Source organism: Aquarana catesbeiana, linkage group LG03 (assembly GCF_042186555.1).
Source record: "Aquarana catesbeiana isolate 2022-GZ linkage group LG03, ASM4218655v1, whole genome shotgun sequence".
Lineage (NCBI taxonomy): Eukaryota > Metazoa > Chordata > Amphibia > Anura > Ranidae > Aquarana > Aquarana catesbeiana.
The window spans coordinates 649,549,532-649,566,669 of NC_133326.1; the positions used below are offsets into that span (position 1 = coordinate 649,549,532).

Here is a 17,138-nt window from a genome sequence, read left to right on the forward strand (position 1 = left end):
AAAAAATTCTGCCTTTAGAACCACTCACTTCCTTCTCCTGCTCAGGACTACATGTCCCATGAGGCATTGCTCCTCACACATTCACAAGTTCTCAGGCACTTACTGACATGTATGGATGGTGTACTGAGCTGTATGTGTGCTGCACTGTATTTCCTGATATGTAAACAAATAATGCATTCTGTAGGCAGGCCAACTAATCAGCTGACCAACGAATCGATTATGGCAATAGTTGACAACTATTTTCATAATCAATTATTATGTTTAGTAGTTTAAGCCCTACAGTAAAGGATGCTTGTTATACTCACTGTGGAACCTAAGGGGTTAATCCTCCATATTGTGTAAAAAGGCTGTTTGACCCTGTCTTCTCTGATCCTCCCCTTCCACTGTCCCCTAATAATTTCCTGATAACACAGAGTCTATGGAGTCAGACTGCACATGCTCAGTTTATTGTGTATTGCTAGAAAGGGGTTTTTTTTTTTTTTCTTTGGAAGAGTGCATGTGATCAGCACAGGGCCAATCGGAACTGTCCAGACATGAGGGTCAAAGGTTTGTGTCAGGAGGGGGCATTTTTATTTGCTGCTCAAGTACAGGTGTAATAAATGTAGTTGTTCTCTGATCAGGCCATAGAAGAGGGTACATTGGAGGAAATTGAGGAGGAGGTACGCCAGAAGAAGACCACTCGCAAGCGAAAGCGAGATATAGACCCAGGAATGTCCACTCCTACCACCAGCACGCGGATTCGGGAAAGAGAGGACGATGGCAAGAAGAAGAAAAGAGGAAGACCACCAGCCGAGAAGCTTTCCCCCAACCCTCCAAACCTCACCAAGAAGATGAAGAAAACAGTGGATGCAGTCATCAAGTACAAAGACAGGTGAGTGGTCAACAAAGTGATCTTTGGGGTATTAAAGTGATACTAAAGTCTATTTTATTTTTTTCATTTAAAAATTACAAGCCTGTTATACTTACCTGCTCTGTGCAGCGGTTTTGCACAGAGAAGCCCCGATCCTCCTCTTCTTGGGTCCCTCGTCGACATTTCTGGCTCCTGCTGAATGCCCCTACAGCAAGCAGCCTGCTATGGGGGCAACCAAGCCGAGCTGCTGCTCTGTGTGTCCATTCAGACATGGAGCTGCAGTACCGCCCTGCCCCCTCTCTCTCCTCATTGGCTCATTGACTTTGACAGCAGCCAATGGCGCCCCACTACTGTTTCAGCCAATGAGGGGGAAGAGTTCCGGGCAGCCGAGACTCTCGTGCAACATCGCTTGATTGAGATGGGGCTCAGGTAAGTATTAGGGGGGCTGATGTGGGCTGCTGCATACTAAAGGTTTTTTTTTCTTTTTCATACATCATGGGACACAGAGTTGGGCTAATATTCATTACCTTCTGGGTTATACTTCATCTCCAGGTATATGGACACTGGTAGACCAAAGGAGCTGATGGAAAAAAGACAGGAATTGATCCCCTGTATAACCCCTCCCATATAGAAAGTACTTCAGTTTTTTACTAGTGTCTGCAAGGTAGATGGCACGGTTGTTTAAGCTCTCTGAGATCCAGGTCTCTAGTCCCACAAACGGTACCCGAGCCTCGCAAAGAAGACTCGAGATCCTGCAAGGTTTTGCCTGTAATGCGGCCTCCGGGCGCTGGACCCTGTGAAGTGGAATCCTGGACACCACAGCGCTAAGGCATTCCTGCAGGGTGCTGTACAGGTCCAAGGGCGTGGACCCTAAACACGAAAAGGGTACCCAGTCCTTGAAGGTCCTCAAGTGACAGGAACCCGCCGTGATGGGTGAAGTTTGGGCTCTTAGTTTCTAAGCTGCCCTGCGCCTGGACAGGCAAGTGAAACCCCTTTACTTATTGTGGGGTGTCCCAGTGATTGTAACTATCAGTCAAGCTAGCTAGAGGCTGGACACCTATGTGCGGTGACCATATGGGGGAGTTTTGGGCTAGCTGTGGGTGTTTGCAAAGTGTACCTTTTTTTTGCTTGTGTCTGGCTGTTTTTTACCTGTATGATGGCGCACGACGGTGCGCCATTTCGCCTTGACGCACGTACGTTCGCAAGAGTGCCACTGGGCTTAGCAGTTTGATTGTTAGGCGGCCATGGCGCACACGGCTTCGCTGCACATGCGCTGTAGCCTTTATCTGGGCGCACGATTTGCATTGTACGCGAATACAGCCACGCCCATTTGCCAGGACTGCGCACGTGCGTGCACACGCACAGAATGCTTAGGCGCACAGCCAGCTTATTTAAAGCGGTGTATGCCAAGCATGCGGTGCTTCCAGAAGGCAACTGTGGGACACAGAGCGGGCTTTGAACTAGGCACTTGCAGCGGTTCATTTCTCCTTACCCGGGTCACGTGCGTCAACAGGTATTGCTTGGCAGGCTAAAGGTGCTTAGCAGGATTGTTGCATAGGGGCTTGATGAGCCCTATTAAAGGGTCTCCCTTCTGAGGTGTTTTAATACTACACCCAGGTACTCTTTTTGTGGCTAGTAAATGTCTTTACAAAAGAGGAACGGGACTAACACTACAGGGAAGGGCACACCAATGTCGTCAGTAGTTCCTGATGAACCTAGTCGTATCCCTAGTTGTTATATCCCCTGAAAGACTAGAGGCTTCCGGGCAATCTGAGCCACTGCGCTTATCTGGTATTGTGCCTACAGTCAACGCTGCTGCTTCACCCTTTGTGGGGATGAACTGTCCTCTGCCCTAGCCGGGTTAGAGCACAGGTTTGCTGGCATGATTGCCTCCATCCCACAGGGTGGCAAGAAGAGTGACAGATCCCCCTCCCCGGAGCCTCCTAGTCTGGAGCAGGAATGGGTTGATGATGGGGAAGAGCTAAAAGCTCAGGATTCTGTGGAGGGCCTGGTGGATGAGTCTGCTTCCGAGCAATCTGGACAAGAAGACATCCAGTTTATGTCTACCTCTCAGTCACAGAGCCTTTTGATCCTGACTCTCACCGTAATGGTTCGTTCTGCCTTTAAGTTGCCTCTTGCAGAAGTTACTGAGCTTCCTGGTCCTCTTTGGGATCCCTGAGGCCTCTTCATGCTGCACAGGCTTTCCCCTTACACCCTCTGTTGGAACAGGCGGTGTATGCTGATTGGGATCATTCTGACAGGATTTTTGCTCCTCCTAAGAAGTTTTCCCTTTTTTTTTTTTTTTTTTTTTTTTATATCCCATGGATGAAAAGTTTAAGAAGTGGAGCATGCCAGCCATAGATGCAGCGATCTCTTCTTTAAACAAAAACGTAACTTGTCCGGTAGATAATGCACAGGGCTTGAAAGACCCTGTTGACAAGAAAAAGGCTGCTGCACTTTGCGGACATTTGGAGAACAATAATTCAGGACTAGTGGGTCACCTCAACACTATATCCCGTGGTTACAAGCTGGAGTTTCCGGGGGGTTCCCCCTCAGAGGTTTTTAAGATCCAGCCTTCCCTCAGATCCTCCAAAAAGAGTCTTATTGCTTCAGGCACTACATCATTAAGTGGATCAAGGAGTGATTGCAGAGGTTTCTTTATCCGAAAAGGGTACGGGGTTTTACTCAAACCTATTTACACTTCAAAAAACAAACGAGGACACAAGGCCCATTTTGGACTTAAGATCCCTGAACAAGTATCTACTGATACAGTCCTTTCGGATGGAGTCTGTCCGCTTGTAGTAGCCTCACTCCAGATGGGAGACTTTCTAGCCTCCATCGATGTAAAAGATGCGTATTTATACGTACCAATCTTTAAGCCTCATCAGAGGTTCCTGCGATTTGCAGTAGAGGAACGTCATTTCTAGTTTGTGGCTCTACCCTTTGGGCTTGCAACAGCTCCCCGGGTGTTCACAAAGGTCCTAGCACCAGTATTGGGTCTTTTAAGGGCCCAAGGGATCCTGGTGCTCAGGTATCTGGATGACCTCCTGCTCGGAGATCACTCATTACAGGCTCTAGAACCAGAGCATAACATGCACAGTGTAGTATTTGAAAAGCTTAGGCTGGATCATAAATACCAAAAATCAACTTTGAAACCAGCTCAAAGTCTACAGTATTTAGGTCTGATCCTAGATACGGTCTAAGCAAGAGTATTCTTGCCACCCGCAAGGATGTGCCCTGAAGGAACAGGTGCGTCAGATAAGGGGCACAAGACAACCCTCCATTCGGCTCTGTATGAGTCTTCTAGGGAGGATGGTATCCTCCTTCGAGGCAGCGCCCTATGCCCAGTTCCATTTCAGGCCTTTACAACAAGACATCTTGTTGGCTTGGAACAGAAGAGGACAAACCCTGGATTATCCAATGTTCTTATCTCCTCGGGCACGCTTAAGCCTACACCTTACCTCCTCGGGCACCCTTAAGCCTAACCTGCGAAAGGGAAAAGCCTTCTTCCCAGTAACTTGGCGAGTACTGACTACAGATGCCAGTCTCTCAGGCTGGGGAGCGAACCTGGAGGGGCTCACAGCTCAGGGGAAGTGGTCTGGGACAGAGCAGATGCTGCCCATCAACGTCCTGGAATTACGGGTAGTACATCTGGCCCTACACTCCTGGACCCTGGACAGTGGAGCTTCAGCCTAGGCAGAGGGACATGTGCCGATTCAATTCTCTACTCCCGGGATATGGACTGCCGATAGGCAGATTATCTCAGCCGCCAGCAGATCTGCCCGGGGGAATGGTCCCTACACCCAGGGGTTTTCCAGGAAATTTGCCCACATTGGGCATGGCCAGAGGTCGACCTATGACATCCAGGTTCAACAACAAGCTACAGCAGTTTGTGTCCCGAACAAGAGATCCTCTGGCAATCGGAGCAGATGCTCTGGTAGTTCCATGGAGCCAGTACTCCCTGTTTTATGCTTTCCCTCCGATCCCTCTCCTTCCTCTTTTGTTGCGCTGGATTCAGAGAGAGGGGGTTCCAGTCATTCTGGTGGCACCAGCCTGGCCCAGAAGGCCCTGGTTCCTGGAGATTGTAAGACGAGCCATGGACGCTTCCACGTTGCCCCGATCTACTGTCTCAAGGTCCTATATTCCACCCCAATTTACAGTCTCTAAATTTGACGGCATGGCTATTGAAGCCAGGGTGTCAAAGGACCCTGGCATCTTGGGACCAGTGGTGTCTACCCTAGTGAATGCTATAAAAGCTGTCACTGGGAAGATCTGTCGTAAGGTCTGGAAGACTTGTAATGCTTGGTGTGAAGCCAAAAAAATAGCATCCTTGGAAATACGTAATTGGGAGAGTTTCTTTTCTACAGTCAGATGTGGAAATCAGATTGGCTTTGAGTACAATCGGAGGTCAAGTTTCGGCCCTATCAGTAGTCTTCCAAAGGCCTCGCTTGCTTCCCCCACATTAGGTCACCTTTGTGTCCTTGGGACTTGAACTTGGTGCTGTCTATGTTACAGAAACAACCATTTGAACCTAGCAAGGAAATTCCATTAGACTTGCTGTCACGCAAACTAGCCTTCCTGATGGCCATCACCTCGGCTAGAAAGGTGTCTGAGTTGGCGGTCCTTTCGTGCAGGAAACCATACTTGATCCTTCACCGTGACAGGGTCGTGTTATGACCTGTTCCATCCTTTTTGCCAAAAGTGGTGTCAGCCTTTCATTTAAATCAGGACATTATTTTGCCGCCTTTTTTTCTCTCAGCCTCATTCGGCAGAAGAGAGACGACTACATTCTTTGGACATTGTCCAGACAGTCAAGGTTTATTTGTATAGATCTGCGGAGATCTGAGGATCAGGCTCCTTCTTTTTTGTTTTACCAAAAGGACCCAAGAAAGGGCAGGCAGCTTCCATTGCCAATTGGGTCCGTCAATTAGTCATTCAGGCCTATGGTCTAAAACGTAAAGCTCCTTTCATTAGGGTGAGAGCTCATTCTACCAAGGGTGTAGGAACCTCCTGGGACTTTTGCCATCAGGTATCTGTGGCTCAGCTTTGTAAGGCTTCTACCTGGTCTCCAGTGGATACGTTCACAAAATTTTATCAAGTGGATGTTCGAGCGGCCGAGGATTCGGCTTTCAGCAGCAATGTACTGCAGGCTGCCGTATAAGGTCTAATGGCTATTGTTTGGCAGGGTGGCTCCCTCCCCTCAAGGCTTTTGCTTTGGGTTGTCCCAGCAGGTAATGAATATTAGCCTAACTCTGTGTCCCATGATGTATAAAGAAAATATACAAAACACTGCGCTCTACACTAAAACTAAATCAGCAGCAGCATACGTTGTGACAAAAACAGTAAAATGGGAGTGTAAAATGCAGCGCTAGGAAAATATTAAAGAATAAAAACAATGAATCAAGTCCATAGGTGTGGTCTTTGGTGAGTAATGTGATGAATAAATCATAAAGTCCTAATGCAAAAGGTGAAAAAAAATGTGTAAATTAAATGTCCACTTGTTTCGACACACTGAGGGGAAAGCAGAAGTGGATGGTTGAGGTCCAAAAAGGACTGGCAAGGATGGTGTAAATCTGTGGAAGTGATACAACATCAATGGTGCTCAACATCAATAAATGGGAAGAGATGGGTACTCTTACCGGGTACGGTGGACTCCCCTGTCAGCGACATGGAGTCAGTAAGGCAATAAGCCCCACCGGGCTGAAGAAGGGATATCCGGAATGCTGGAACTGGCAGGATGGACTTCAACCGGCGAACCTCCAAAGATCATCAGGATGGGTCCTCAAGGTAGAGATTCCAAACCCAGATCCTCAAAGCCACAGCATGACACAGATAGCCCAGAGTGGATAATCGCTCTCATCCAGTTGTTATGTAAAAGAAAAATTAAAGCTTCCGCATGGTGCAGCTAAAAAAGGGGTTTTTTATTGATAAAAAAACCATACAGATAAAATAGTGATCACAGAAATAATAACAGGGGCGGTTACCCCCTCTAGGGAACTAATTCTCCCATTGACACCGGTAAGGGGGCCCTGTTCCTCCCACAGGCCCCGGTGATGGGGGCCCAGTTCCTCCTACTGGACCCTGTGACGGGGGCCCTGTTCTTCCCACTGGCACCAATGGAAGCAATGTTTGCACCTATAAACTGGATCAACAGGTGTCTGTAACAAGATGCTAGGGGTTAATTCAAAAGCACTTCACTCAGTAAGAATGCTTTCAAATTCTGAAAGCTGGATTTTGGCTTTTTACTTGATGTACACTTTTAAAGGTTTCCTCTTTTCTTTCCTGAAATAGCGCCACGGGACGTCAACTTAGCGAGGTCTTCATTCAGCTCCCTTCTCGAAAAGAACTGCCAGAGTATTACGAGCTGATCCGCAAACCTGTGGACTTCAGGAAGATCAAGGTAAATGGGAAGAGCCTTTTAGATGTTGTCATTGGCTTCTGAAATAACTTTCATGTGGCTAATGTGACCCACTTTGTTCTCCAGGAGAGGATCAGAAATCACAAGTACCGTAGTTTGAATGACCTGGAAAAAGACGTCATGCTGCTATGTCAGAACGCTCAGACCTTCAACCTTGAAGGGTCTCTGGTAAGTTCTGGTATAACGGCCCAGTGATCTGCTGTGCCAATATGGCCCTGTATGTACAGCCATGACCAAATGTTCTCAGAATGACACAAATATTAATTTTCACAAAGTCTGCTGCTTCAGTATTTTTAGATCCTTTTTGTCAGATGTTACTATGGTATACTGAAGTATAATTACAAGCATTTCAAAAGTCTCAAAGACTTTTATTGACATTAAGTTTATGCAAAGAGTCAATATTTGCAGTGTTGACCCTTCTTTTTCAAGACCTCTGAAGTTCACCCTGGCATGCTGCCAATCAACTTCTGTGCCACATCCTGACTGATGGCAGCCCATTCTTGCATAATCAATGCTTGGAGTTTGTCAGAATTTGTGTTTTTTTTTTTTTTTTTTGTTTGTTTTTTTTGTTTTTTTTCACCTGCCTCTTGAGGATTGACCACAAGTTCTCAATGGGATTAAGGTCTGGGGAGGTTCCTGGCCATGGACCCAACATTTTGATGTTTTGTTCCTCAAACAAGACACGGTTATCACGTTTGCCTTATGGCAAGGTGCTCCATCATATTGGAAAAAGCATTGTTCCTCACCAAACTGTCTTCAGATGGTTGGGAGAAGTTGCTCTCGGAGGATGTTTTTGTATCATTCTTTATTCATGGTTGTGTTCTTAGGCAAAATTGTGATGAGCCCACTCCCTTTGCTGAGAAGCAACCCCACACATGAATGGTCTCAGGATGTGCTTTACTGTTGTCATCACACAGGACTGATGGTAGTTCTCACCTTTTCTTCTCCGGACAAGGTTTTTTTTTTCCTGGATGCCCCAATCAGAAAAGGAATTCATCAGAGAAAATGACTTTACCCCAGTCCTCAGCAGTCCAATCCCTGTACCTTTTGCAGAATATCATTCTGTCCCTGATGTTTTTCCTGGAGAGAAGTGGCTTCTTTGCTGCCCTTCCTGACACCAGGCCATCCTCCAAAAGTCTTCTCCTCACCATGCGTGGAGATGTACTCACACCTGCCTGCTGCCATTCCTGAGCAAGCTCTTCCTGGTGGTGTCCCAATCCCGCAGCTGAATCAACTGTAGGAGAAGTCCTGGCGCTTGCTGGACTTTCTTGGCCGCCCTGAAGCCTTGTTCACAACAATTGAATCTCTCTCCTTGAAGTTCTTGATGATCCGATAAATGGTTGGCTTAGGTGCAATCTTAGTAGTAGCAGCAATATCCTTGCCTGTGTGTCCCTTTTTGTGCAAAGCAATGATGACTGTTCGTGTTTCCTTGCAGGTAACCATGGTTAACGGAGGAAGAACAATGATTTCAAGCATCACCCTCCTTTTAAAGCTTCCAGTCTGTTATTCTAACTCCATCAGTATTAGAGTGATTTCCAGATTTGTCCTCGTCAACACTGAATGACGAGGACTTAACTTAACGAGAGTATCACTGACATGTCAGCTGGTCCTTTTGTGGCAGGGCTGAAATGCAGTGGAAATGTTTTTTTTTGGGGGATTAAGTTAATTTTCATGGCAAAGAGGGACTTTGCAATTAATTGCAATTCATCTGATCACTCTTCATAACATTCTGGAGTATATGCAAATTGCTGTCATAAAAACGGAGGCAGCAGACTTTAAAAATGTAAATTGTGTCATTCTCAAAACTTTTGGCCACGGCTGTATAGGTGCCAGAAGGAGCCTGACATGTACAATGTAGATGCTGGGAAGAAAATGGTGTGATGAGCTGAATAGCTTGGTACATACACACTTTTACCAATGTCTGATTATTTTGGATCCAACAATATGGTACAAAAAAAAAAGGGCAGAAAGGAAGACGCAGCCACCTGCTAGAAAGGTTTTGGATATTTGGAAAGGGTGATGAGCACGGTTATCTTTCCATTGCATATGTCCATAGTAAAGCATGGAAGCTTTAATTATAGACAGCGCAAAATGTATTCGGCCCTTTAGAGGCTGAATGTTAATGTGCCTGTCACATCTATCTCTACCACAGCCTAGCCCCGTAATGTTCCCCCTGTTTGTAATACGTAAACCGTATGGACTTGACAGTAGGCTAGTGTTGTGTGACACTTCTAGCGTAAGCCCAAAACATTACCTGGGGAACGCAGTACAGTGTCCACCTCCCATATTCTCAAATGTGTAGGCTAATTTAGCAGCACATGTACCTCTTTATACATAGTCTGGTTTAGCTCTTTGTGTTATGTATTCTAACATTGTCTTTCTGATGTCCGTCTACCACCATCTTACTGATGCTTTCATATTCGTTTCTTGTAATATTGTTTAGCACGCCTTTGTTAATTCATATTAACTTTTTTTCTCTGTTCTTTAGATATATGAAGACTCCATTGTGCTGCAGTCGGTCTTCACCAGTGTGAGGCAGAAGATCGAGAAGGAGGAGGATAGTGAAGGGGAAGAAAGTGAAGAGGAGGAGGAATTAGAGGAAGAAGGCTCAGAATCTGAGTGTAAGAATGCAGTAAATGTATTTGGGATTTGCAGTTAAACATTTGCCAATAACTCCATTCTGCTGCATTGTTTTGTAGACCTATAGGCAACACTTTCTTTTTCATTTTGGATAGAGTAAGGGAGGGTTATAACCCCTGTGAGATTTTCTTTTTTCACCATCGTGTCCCATTGCGGGGATTTCCCTTTGCTTCCTGTCCCATAGCCAAACGGGAAGTGAGAGGAAATCCCTTGGGGGTCACCAGAACTAGTGTTCGCATAGGAAGATTTCCCCTCTTTCTTTTCTGGGGACAACCCAAAATTTGGGATTTTCTTTTACTTTCACTTTCAATGATAATGGTAAACAGGAAAAATGGAGAGGGTGAATCTCTGTAATGGGGACACAGACAGTAATAAAAATTGACAGGGTTTCTAATCCCTCTACACTCTGTCCAAATCTTATAACTGTAGGCAAAACACTTTTTTACTTTAAAGTGGTTGTAAACCCTTTACAACCACTTTAAACTACAGGCAAGCCTATAATTAGGCTTACCTGTAGCTGCACTGGATAAACCTGCATGGTCTAGGAGATATCCCTGTATTTGCATGTCGATGTCATTGGCACATGCGCACTTAAGCCAACTGAAGCAGTGGCACGTATGTGCCGTTGCTCCAGTTGCACTGTGCTGTTCCCAGCGGCTCCCGCGCGCATGCGTGGGAGTGATGTCATCGTGGCTCCGGCCAATCACAGCGCCAGAGCCGCGATACCTAGAAGTAACCCCCGGGAGAGATGTCGCCGGCCAGAGGGGGAGAAGAGGACGGCTGCGGGGGCTTCGTTCTCGGGTAAGTAACTCATAATGAGCTAGTATGCTATGCATACTAGCTCATTATGCCTTTCTTGCAGGGGTTTTTTTGTTTTTTTTTACCCGGGTTTACAACCACTAAAACATATTTTATAGAATTACTGGATTAGTGCAAATCTTCATCCGTTTCTCTCATATAGATGTTTTCCAACTCCAGACCATCCTGGTTTCTGTTCTCATATGAAGCGTCCTCTTTTCAATCTGTCTTGCAGCTCGCTCTGTTAAAGTGAAGATTAAGCTGGGTCGTAAGGAGAAAATGCAGGAACGAATGAAGGGGCGCAGGCGCACCAGCAGGGGTTGCAGGGCCAAGCCTGTGATCAGTGACGACGACACAGAGGAGGAGCAGGAGGAGGTGAGATGAGTGTTTTGGATAATGAGACCTGGATCCATTTCTCTCCAGTACCATTTATAACCACTAGGGGGCACTTCCGTTTAGAATTGGGCTAGTGGTTTAAAAGCTTATTGTTATACTCTGAGTCTAAATACCTCCAATCTGTGTTTGGAGAGTTCTTTCTGCATGCTTGCGTTTAAGCCACCAGCTTATGCACTTGCAGCTTCCCATCTGTACGTGTAAAAAAAAATATTTTTTTAAACCATGCATGTAAAGGCATACTGTGCTAGTATGCATCGCAACATCACACATGTGAGACTTACCTTAAAACGAAGCCCTCCAGCACCGCACTGTCACAGCTGACAGGCACTTCCATCTTCACCTGGTCTTCCTTCCGGCTCCGCATCATCTGGTCATCTGATTGGCCACGCAGCGATGACGGCACTCCTGCTCCTGCATCCGGAAGTCACGGACCGCGGAAGGGACGGCATGGGTATGCGCCGGTCATGTTATTGACTGCAGAGTGAATATCTCCTAAACCATGCAGGGTTAGGAGATATGTTCACTGTACCTACAGGTAAGCCTTCTTATACGCTTACCTGTAGATACAAGGATTTACTTCCACTTTAATGCTACTTAAATGTCGACTTTGTTTCACTTTCCTGTTCTCTTTGGCGTCTGATTTTGGTACTCTTCTTTGCCATGAGGTCCAGCATCTATCTACTACTATCTATATTTATATAAGACCTCACATCGATACTCCTATTAGACATTCTCCCTTGGAGAGCCTGTTTACTTTATGTAAGGATCTAAATCTATCATAAAATATTGCAACGCTGCAGACATTCTATGGGCTCATGCACACTGCACCTCAAAGATGCTGAAAGAATCGGCTCCTACAGGCTTTCAAGCTTTTTTTGAGCTCTAATTTTTTACTCTCCTCTGTTGGCCAATGTGTCCTTGCGCACTATGGCTACTCGCATTTTTTGAGAGGAGCTTTCAAGTAGAAAAGACGCCTAAGTGCCCAAAAACGGGTGGTCTGCTTTCAGATAAAAGTGGTCTCTGCAGCAGTTTTGCTGCGAGATTGCTTTTATCGGGGGCGGGAGTGGGCCCCCTCCACCCCGCCCGCCGTGCTCTGGTCGTCTCCGCTGCTTACTGGAGCCGCTGGTAGCGGTGGAGACGATCAGGTCCTCTTCCCTTACAGGCTGGATGCCAAGTGAGGGAAAGATGGTCCCCCGCTCGGCTCCACACCATTGGATGGTGGAAGCGACGTCCAAGCTTACTTCCGCTCAATGGTCTTAAAGGGGAAATTAGTTTTTTATTGCATTTTAGTGTAAATATGAGATCTGAGGTCTTTTTGACCCCAGATCTCACATTTAAGAGGTCCTGTCATGCTTTTTTTTTTGTATTACAAGGGATGTTTACATTCCTTGTAAAAGGAATAAAAGTGACCCAAAAAATGTTTTTTAAAAGGACCGTGTCAAAATAAAATAAATTTTAAAGCGTCCCGTCGAGCCCGCGTGCAGAAGCGAACGCATACAAAAGTCATGCCCGCATATGAAAACAGTGTTCAAACCACAGCACATGTGAGGTATTGCTGCGATTGTTCGAGCGAGAGCAATAATTCCAGCAGTAGACCTCCTCTGTAACTCAAAGCTGGTAACCTGTAGAAATTTTTAAACGTTGCCTGTGAAGATGTCTTTCACAAAATTAAAAAGTAATTTGGGCTAACTTTACTGTTGTCTTCTTTTTTTTTAATTCAAAAAATTTAATTTTTTCCCAAAAAATTGCACTTTTAAGACCGCTGCACAAATACGTTTGTTTTTTTTTTTTTGCTGCAGTGTGCATGAGCCCTTATGAAAGATTTTTTTTTCCCCACTGTTTTAGTTGCATTTTGTTTTTGGCTTGTGTCAGGGGGTGAAAGATTACTGCTCTCCCACAGCCTATCACTATCACTCTAATGCAGAATGTTTTAGCTGTTTAAATACCTTTTCAACTAAGTACATTTTTATTGGATGCTGTCAATTTCTCAACCAAGTCTTCCTCCAGATGAAGGTGTAACCCATCTTTTAAGAGGGCGATTGAGGAAGCACCTGTTAACCTTTTGTGGATGCTTGGGCTGCTTGCATCTCAGATTCTTAGGTGCAGGAGGTGGGATCCTACAGCTACACACTGGAGTTTTGCCCCCTACCCCCTTCTGTTTCTCACCTCAAGCTTTCCTGTGTCAGCCCCACAGATTATTAGATTTCCATTGAGCTCTCTCAGGTCTTCTGAATCATTTTTATATTTTTTTTAGTTCCTGTGGCAGACTGGTTCCAGGGGATTTACTCCAACCAGTTCACCATTCTCAAGCCCCGTGCTGGATATCAAAGCTCTGAATGTCTTCATTTGAGTTAAAAAATTCAGCATAGAATCTATCAAATCTGTCATCACTTCCCTTCACCAGGAAGACCGTTTAAAGATGCATACTTGCTGTATACTTCCCCTTCTTTACAACCTGTCAGTGATTACTACGCTTTTCCGTGGGGTGCCTGTATAATTATTTGGTGGCCCTGCCCTTCGGCCTTTTGTCTGCACTATTTACAAGTTCCTGTACTAGCCCTTATGCATTCTCGTGGTCTCTTGGCTTTGGCAGTCTGAGGGTAGTCCTAGATCAAAGCAGTCCCGTTTGCCCAGTTTCCCTCCATAACACAACATTCTGTTGTCAACCCTGTCTCTAGACAGACTGCTTTGTCTATCACCAAGAACTTTGTCTCTGGCCTGGTGGCTCAAGAATCTGTCTCTGAAGGCAGGGAAGTCCTTTCTTTCCATCTTTTGGAGAATTCTCATGGTGAGGAGAGGAAAGGTCCCAGACACCCTGTCTGTGCATAGTACTTGGTCTTTAGAGGATTCTCCTATTTTCATCAACATACTGAAACTTCAAGTGATTTAGCTTTCTCTGCAGCTTTGGACCAACTTACTGGAGGGTGGTTTGATGCAGATTCAGTCAGACAAGGTAATGCCATATCTCACACCACTAAGAATCTCTAAGTATAAGTATGATCAATCCACTAATTTCCCAATGTGCAACCAAGAAATGGGTACATTCTATCACCTATTCTGGAACTGCCCAAGAGTTCAGGGATTCTGGACACAAATAGTGCAGTTTCTATAGACACCATGGGTCCCCCCCTGACTCTGCACCCCAAGCCGTGCCTTCTGGGTATTTTCCCAGAACCAGATATGAATAAATTCACTAAAATCTTCTTGAATTAAACCCTCTTTTCTGCGAGAAAAGTCATAGCTAGGCTATGGATGAGACCCTATCCACCAGAGCTTGCTAACTGGATAGCAGAAGTGAATAACAATCTACCCTATAAAAAACTCATATACTCTCATCGCGGATGCCCTTCAAAATACAATAAGATCTGGGATAGGTGGCTACAGACCCCTGAAACCTGCACCTAATGGGGAGTTACTACACTATAAACCTTCGGACCGCCAATGTCCCTACTAACGCTATGTGGAGAAATTGGGAGGAGAGACTATAAGAATATAATGTACCTTGAAAATTGTAAAGCCTGACATCGCTTAAAAATCACGGGATGTCTATGTATGATATTTGCCTATAATATTGTCTAACATATTCGACATTTGCTATGCATGTTTTATATATGTATATTTTCTTTTTGTTCAATAAAAGAAACTGTTTCAAGTTTAAAAAATGCACTAGTCCGACTTGCACACATTCCACTTAAGAACAAACCTACAGTCCCTATTGTGTTCATAACTCGGGGACTGCCTGTAATGAGAAAATTATACTATGCTGCTAGATACAGGGGAAGATTTACTAAAACTGGAGAGTGCAAAATCTGGTGCGGCTCTGCATAGAAACCAATCAACTTCCAGGTTTTATTGCCAAAGCTTAATTGAACAAGTTGAAGTTAGAAGCTGATTAGCTACCATGCACAGCTGCCCCAGATTTTCAGTGTTCCAGTTTTAGTAAATCTCCCCTACAGTTTTCTCTAGGTAAACACTGGACACTGCTGATCGCAGATTGAGGTAAAGGGCCAATCAGCAGCTCTTCACCGCGTGATCAGCTGATCACAGATGTAAACAGAAGCTGGTTATAGGCACTCCTTTCCTCATGCTGACAGCATCAGGAGAAGAGAGCCGATAACCGACTTGTGTAAAAGAGACATCTACACTGATAATCGGGGCACCAACTATCAGTGTCCTGATTATCAATGCAGTCCCACCAGTGCTGCCAATCTCTGCCCACCAGTGCCTCTCCATCATTGCAGCCTATCAGTGCCCTTTAGCGCACATCGGTGAAGGAGAAAAATTACCTGTTGCTAAATTTAAAAGGTTTTCTTTTTTTTTTTTAAATGTTGGTCTTTATTTGTTTAGCCAAAAAAAAAAGAAAATCAAAGGTGATTAAATACCACCAAAAGAAAGCTCTAATTGTGTGGAAAAGAATTCTTTCATTTGGGCACAGTGTTGCATGACTGCAATTGTCATTCAAAGTGCGAATAACGCTGAAAATTGGACTAAAGGTGCCCAGTAGGCAAGTGGTTAAAAGTATACATCATAGGAATTTAGTTATACCAAACCTTTTAAGAAGTAAACTAATTTGATTATAGTAGCTATTTAACAAAGTAAATACTATAGATAGGATCTATTCATAAGAGTTTGCAATAGGGTAGACATTTCTACAGAAAAAATAAATTAATGAGTTGAGCGGAATGGTTATAAAGGAGTCACATCTTTGCTAAAAAGAACAGAAGAAAAGAGAAGGGGGGCAATAAAGAGGGAAAACAGAGAAAGAGCCCCTAAGGGTAATTTTCTCTTAATGTTATGCTCACTTGAAAGGTCATTATCCCCTTGGATTCCTAATTTTTAGTTTTGTAATTTTGCTTTCTTACGTTTGCCTGAAGTTCTAATGTACTTGTTCTACTCTCCATAGGAACGCTCAGGAAGCGGCACTGAAGAGGACTGACGCCCACCTACCGGAACATTCCCATGACCACACCGACTCATTCCACTGCGTGCCACCGGAACGCCTATTCCACAACCCTCCTTCCCTCCCAGCATTATGCCCTTCTCTTTCCGTAGGACGCTAACGGGTAGCCAGAAATGTAGTGAACTGTACAAAATAAAATTCTTCCATATTTATATAACTGAGGAGTTCTAGGGACGTACCGCCTGTAGCATCTTTGAAAAAAAAAAAAAAAAAAAAGCATTAACTATCTGGCCGCACCACTAGGCCTCTCAGGATAGGTTCAAAGGATTATGACTTTTGATTATATATAAATATATTTTTTTTCTTTTTATGGCTGTACTGTTTGAGTTACAGTATGGAAATCACTGTAGTGTCAGCCGTGGATGCATGCTAGTAGCAATCCACTTATTAGTACTGTATTTTACAAAAGACAGGTCAAAAATAAGCCATGCCCCCTCTCGCTGCACGGGGAGTGGGCTGGCCGTGGTAGCTGTATGTACGTGTGTCAGTGTCACTGGATTTCAAACAGTTATAAATTAAAACAAAATGAAATACCTCGACCAGATGTGTATCTTTTTATATACATTTCTTTTTCTTTTTTTTTATGTTTTGGGAGAAAAAAACTAAATAAAATTGTGAAGTCCTCAAAATGAGGGGAGAGATGAATCGGTCTGTCTTAATTTGGATTTAAGCTTTGCAATTGAGAGAATTTGGGGGGGACTAGAACTAAACTGTGTTGTCCACTGGTTTACGGTTTGTCTCAGTGATGGGAAATTCTCTAGTTACAGGGACTACTACTACTACCACTATATGGCATGAATAACACCTCCACGTGCTTCCTGCCAGTTGACTCACACTCTAATCAGCGAATTAACTCAAAATACCTGTAAAGGTTTCCTGAGCTTTTAAATGGTCTCTCGGTCTGGTTCAGTAGGGTACACAATCACGGGGAAGACTGCTGACTTGACCGTTGTCCAGAAGACAGTCATTGACACCCTCCAAAAGGAGGGTAAGTCACAAAAGGTCATTGCTAAAGAAGCTGGCTGTTCGCAGAGTGCTGTATCCAATCATATTAATGGAAAGTTAGGTGGAAGAAA

General features: G+C 44.7%; 1 protein-coding gene across 3 annotated transcripts in view; it reads left to right on the top strand.

The window, feature by feature from the left end:
* The window catches only part of SMARCA4 (SWI/SNF related BAF chromatin remodeling complex subunit ATPase 4), a 105,185-nt gene extending 88,584 nt beyond the window's left edge, over positions 1–16,601 (top strand). For all 3 annotated transcript variants that reach the window (XM_073622611.1, XM_073622615.1, XM_073622614.1), the window contains exons 29-34: positions 621–871; positions 7,142–7,250; positions 7,335–7,436; positions 9,757–9,889; positions 10,942–11,081; positions 16,006–16,601. In XM_073622611.1, coding sequence (XP_073478712.1) covers positions 621–871; positions 7,142–7,250; positions 7,335–7,436; positions 9,757–9,889; positions 10,942–11,081; positions 16,006–16,038 — 768 coding nt within the window. In that variant the 3' untranslated portion in view covers positions 16,039–16,601. The remainder of the gene's footprint in view (positions 1–620; positions 872–7,141; positions 7,251–7,334; positions 7,437–9,756; positions 9,890–10,941; positions 11,082–16,005) is intronic.
* Positions 16,602–17,138: the final 537 nt, after the last annotated feature.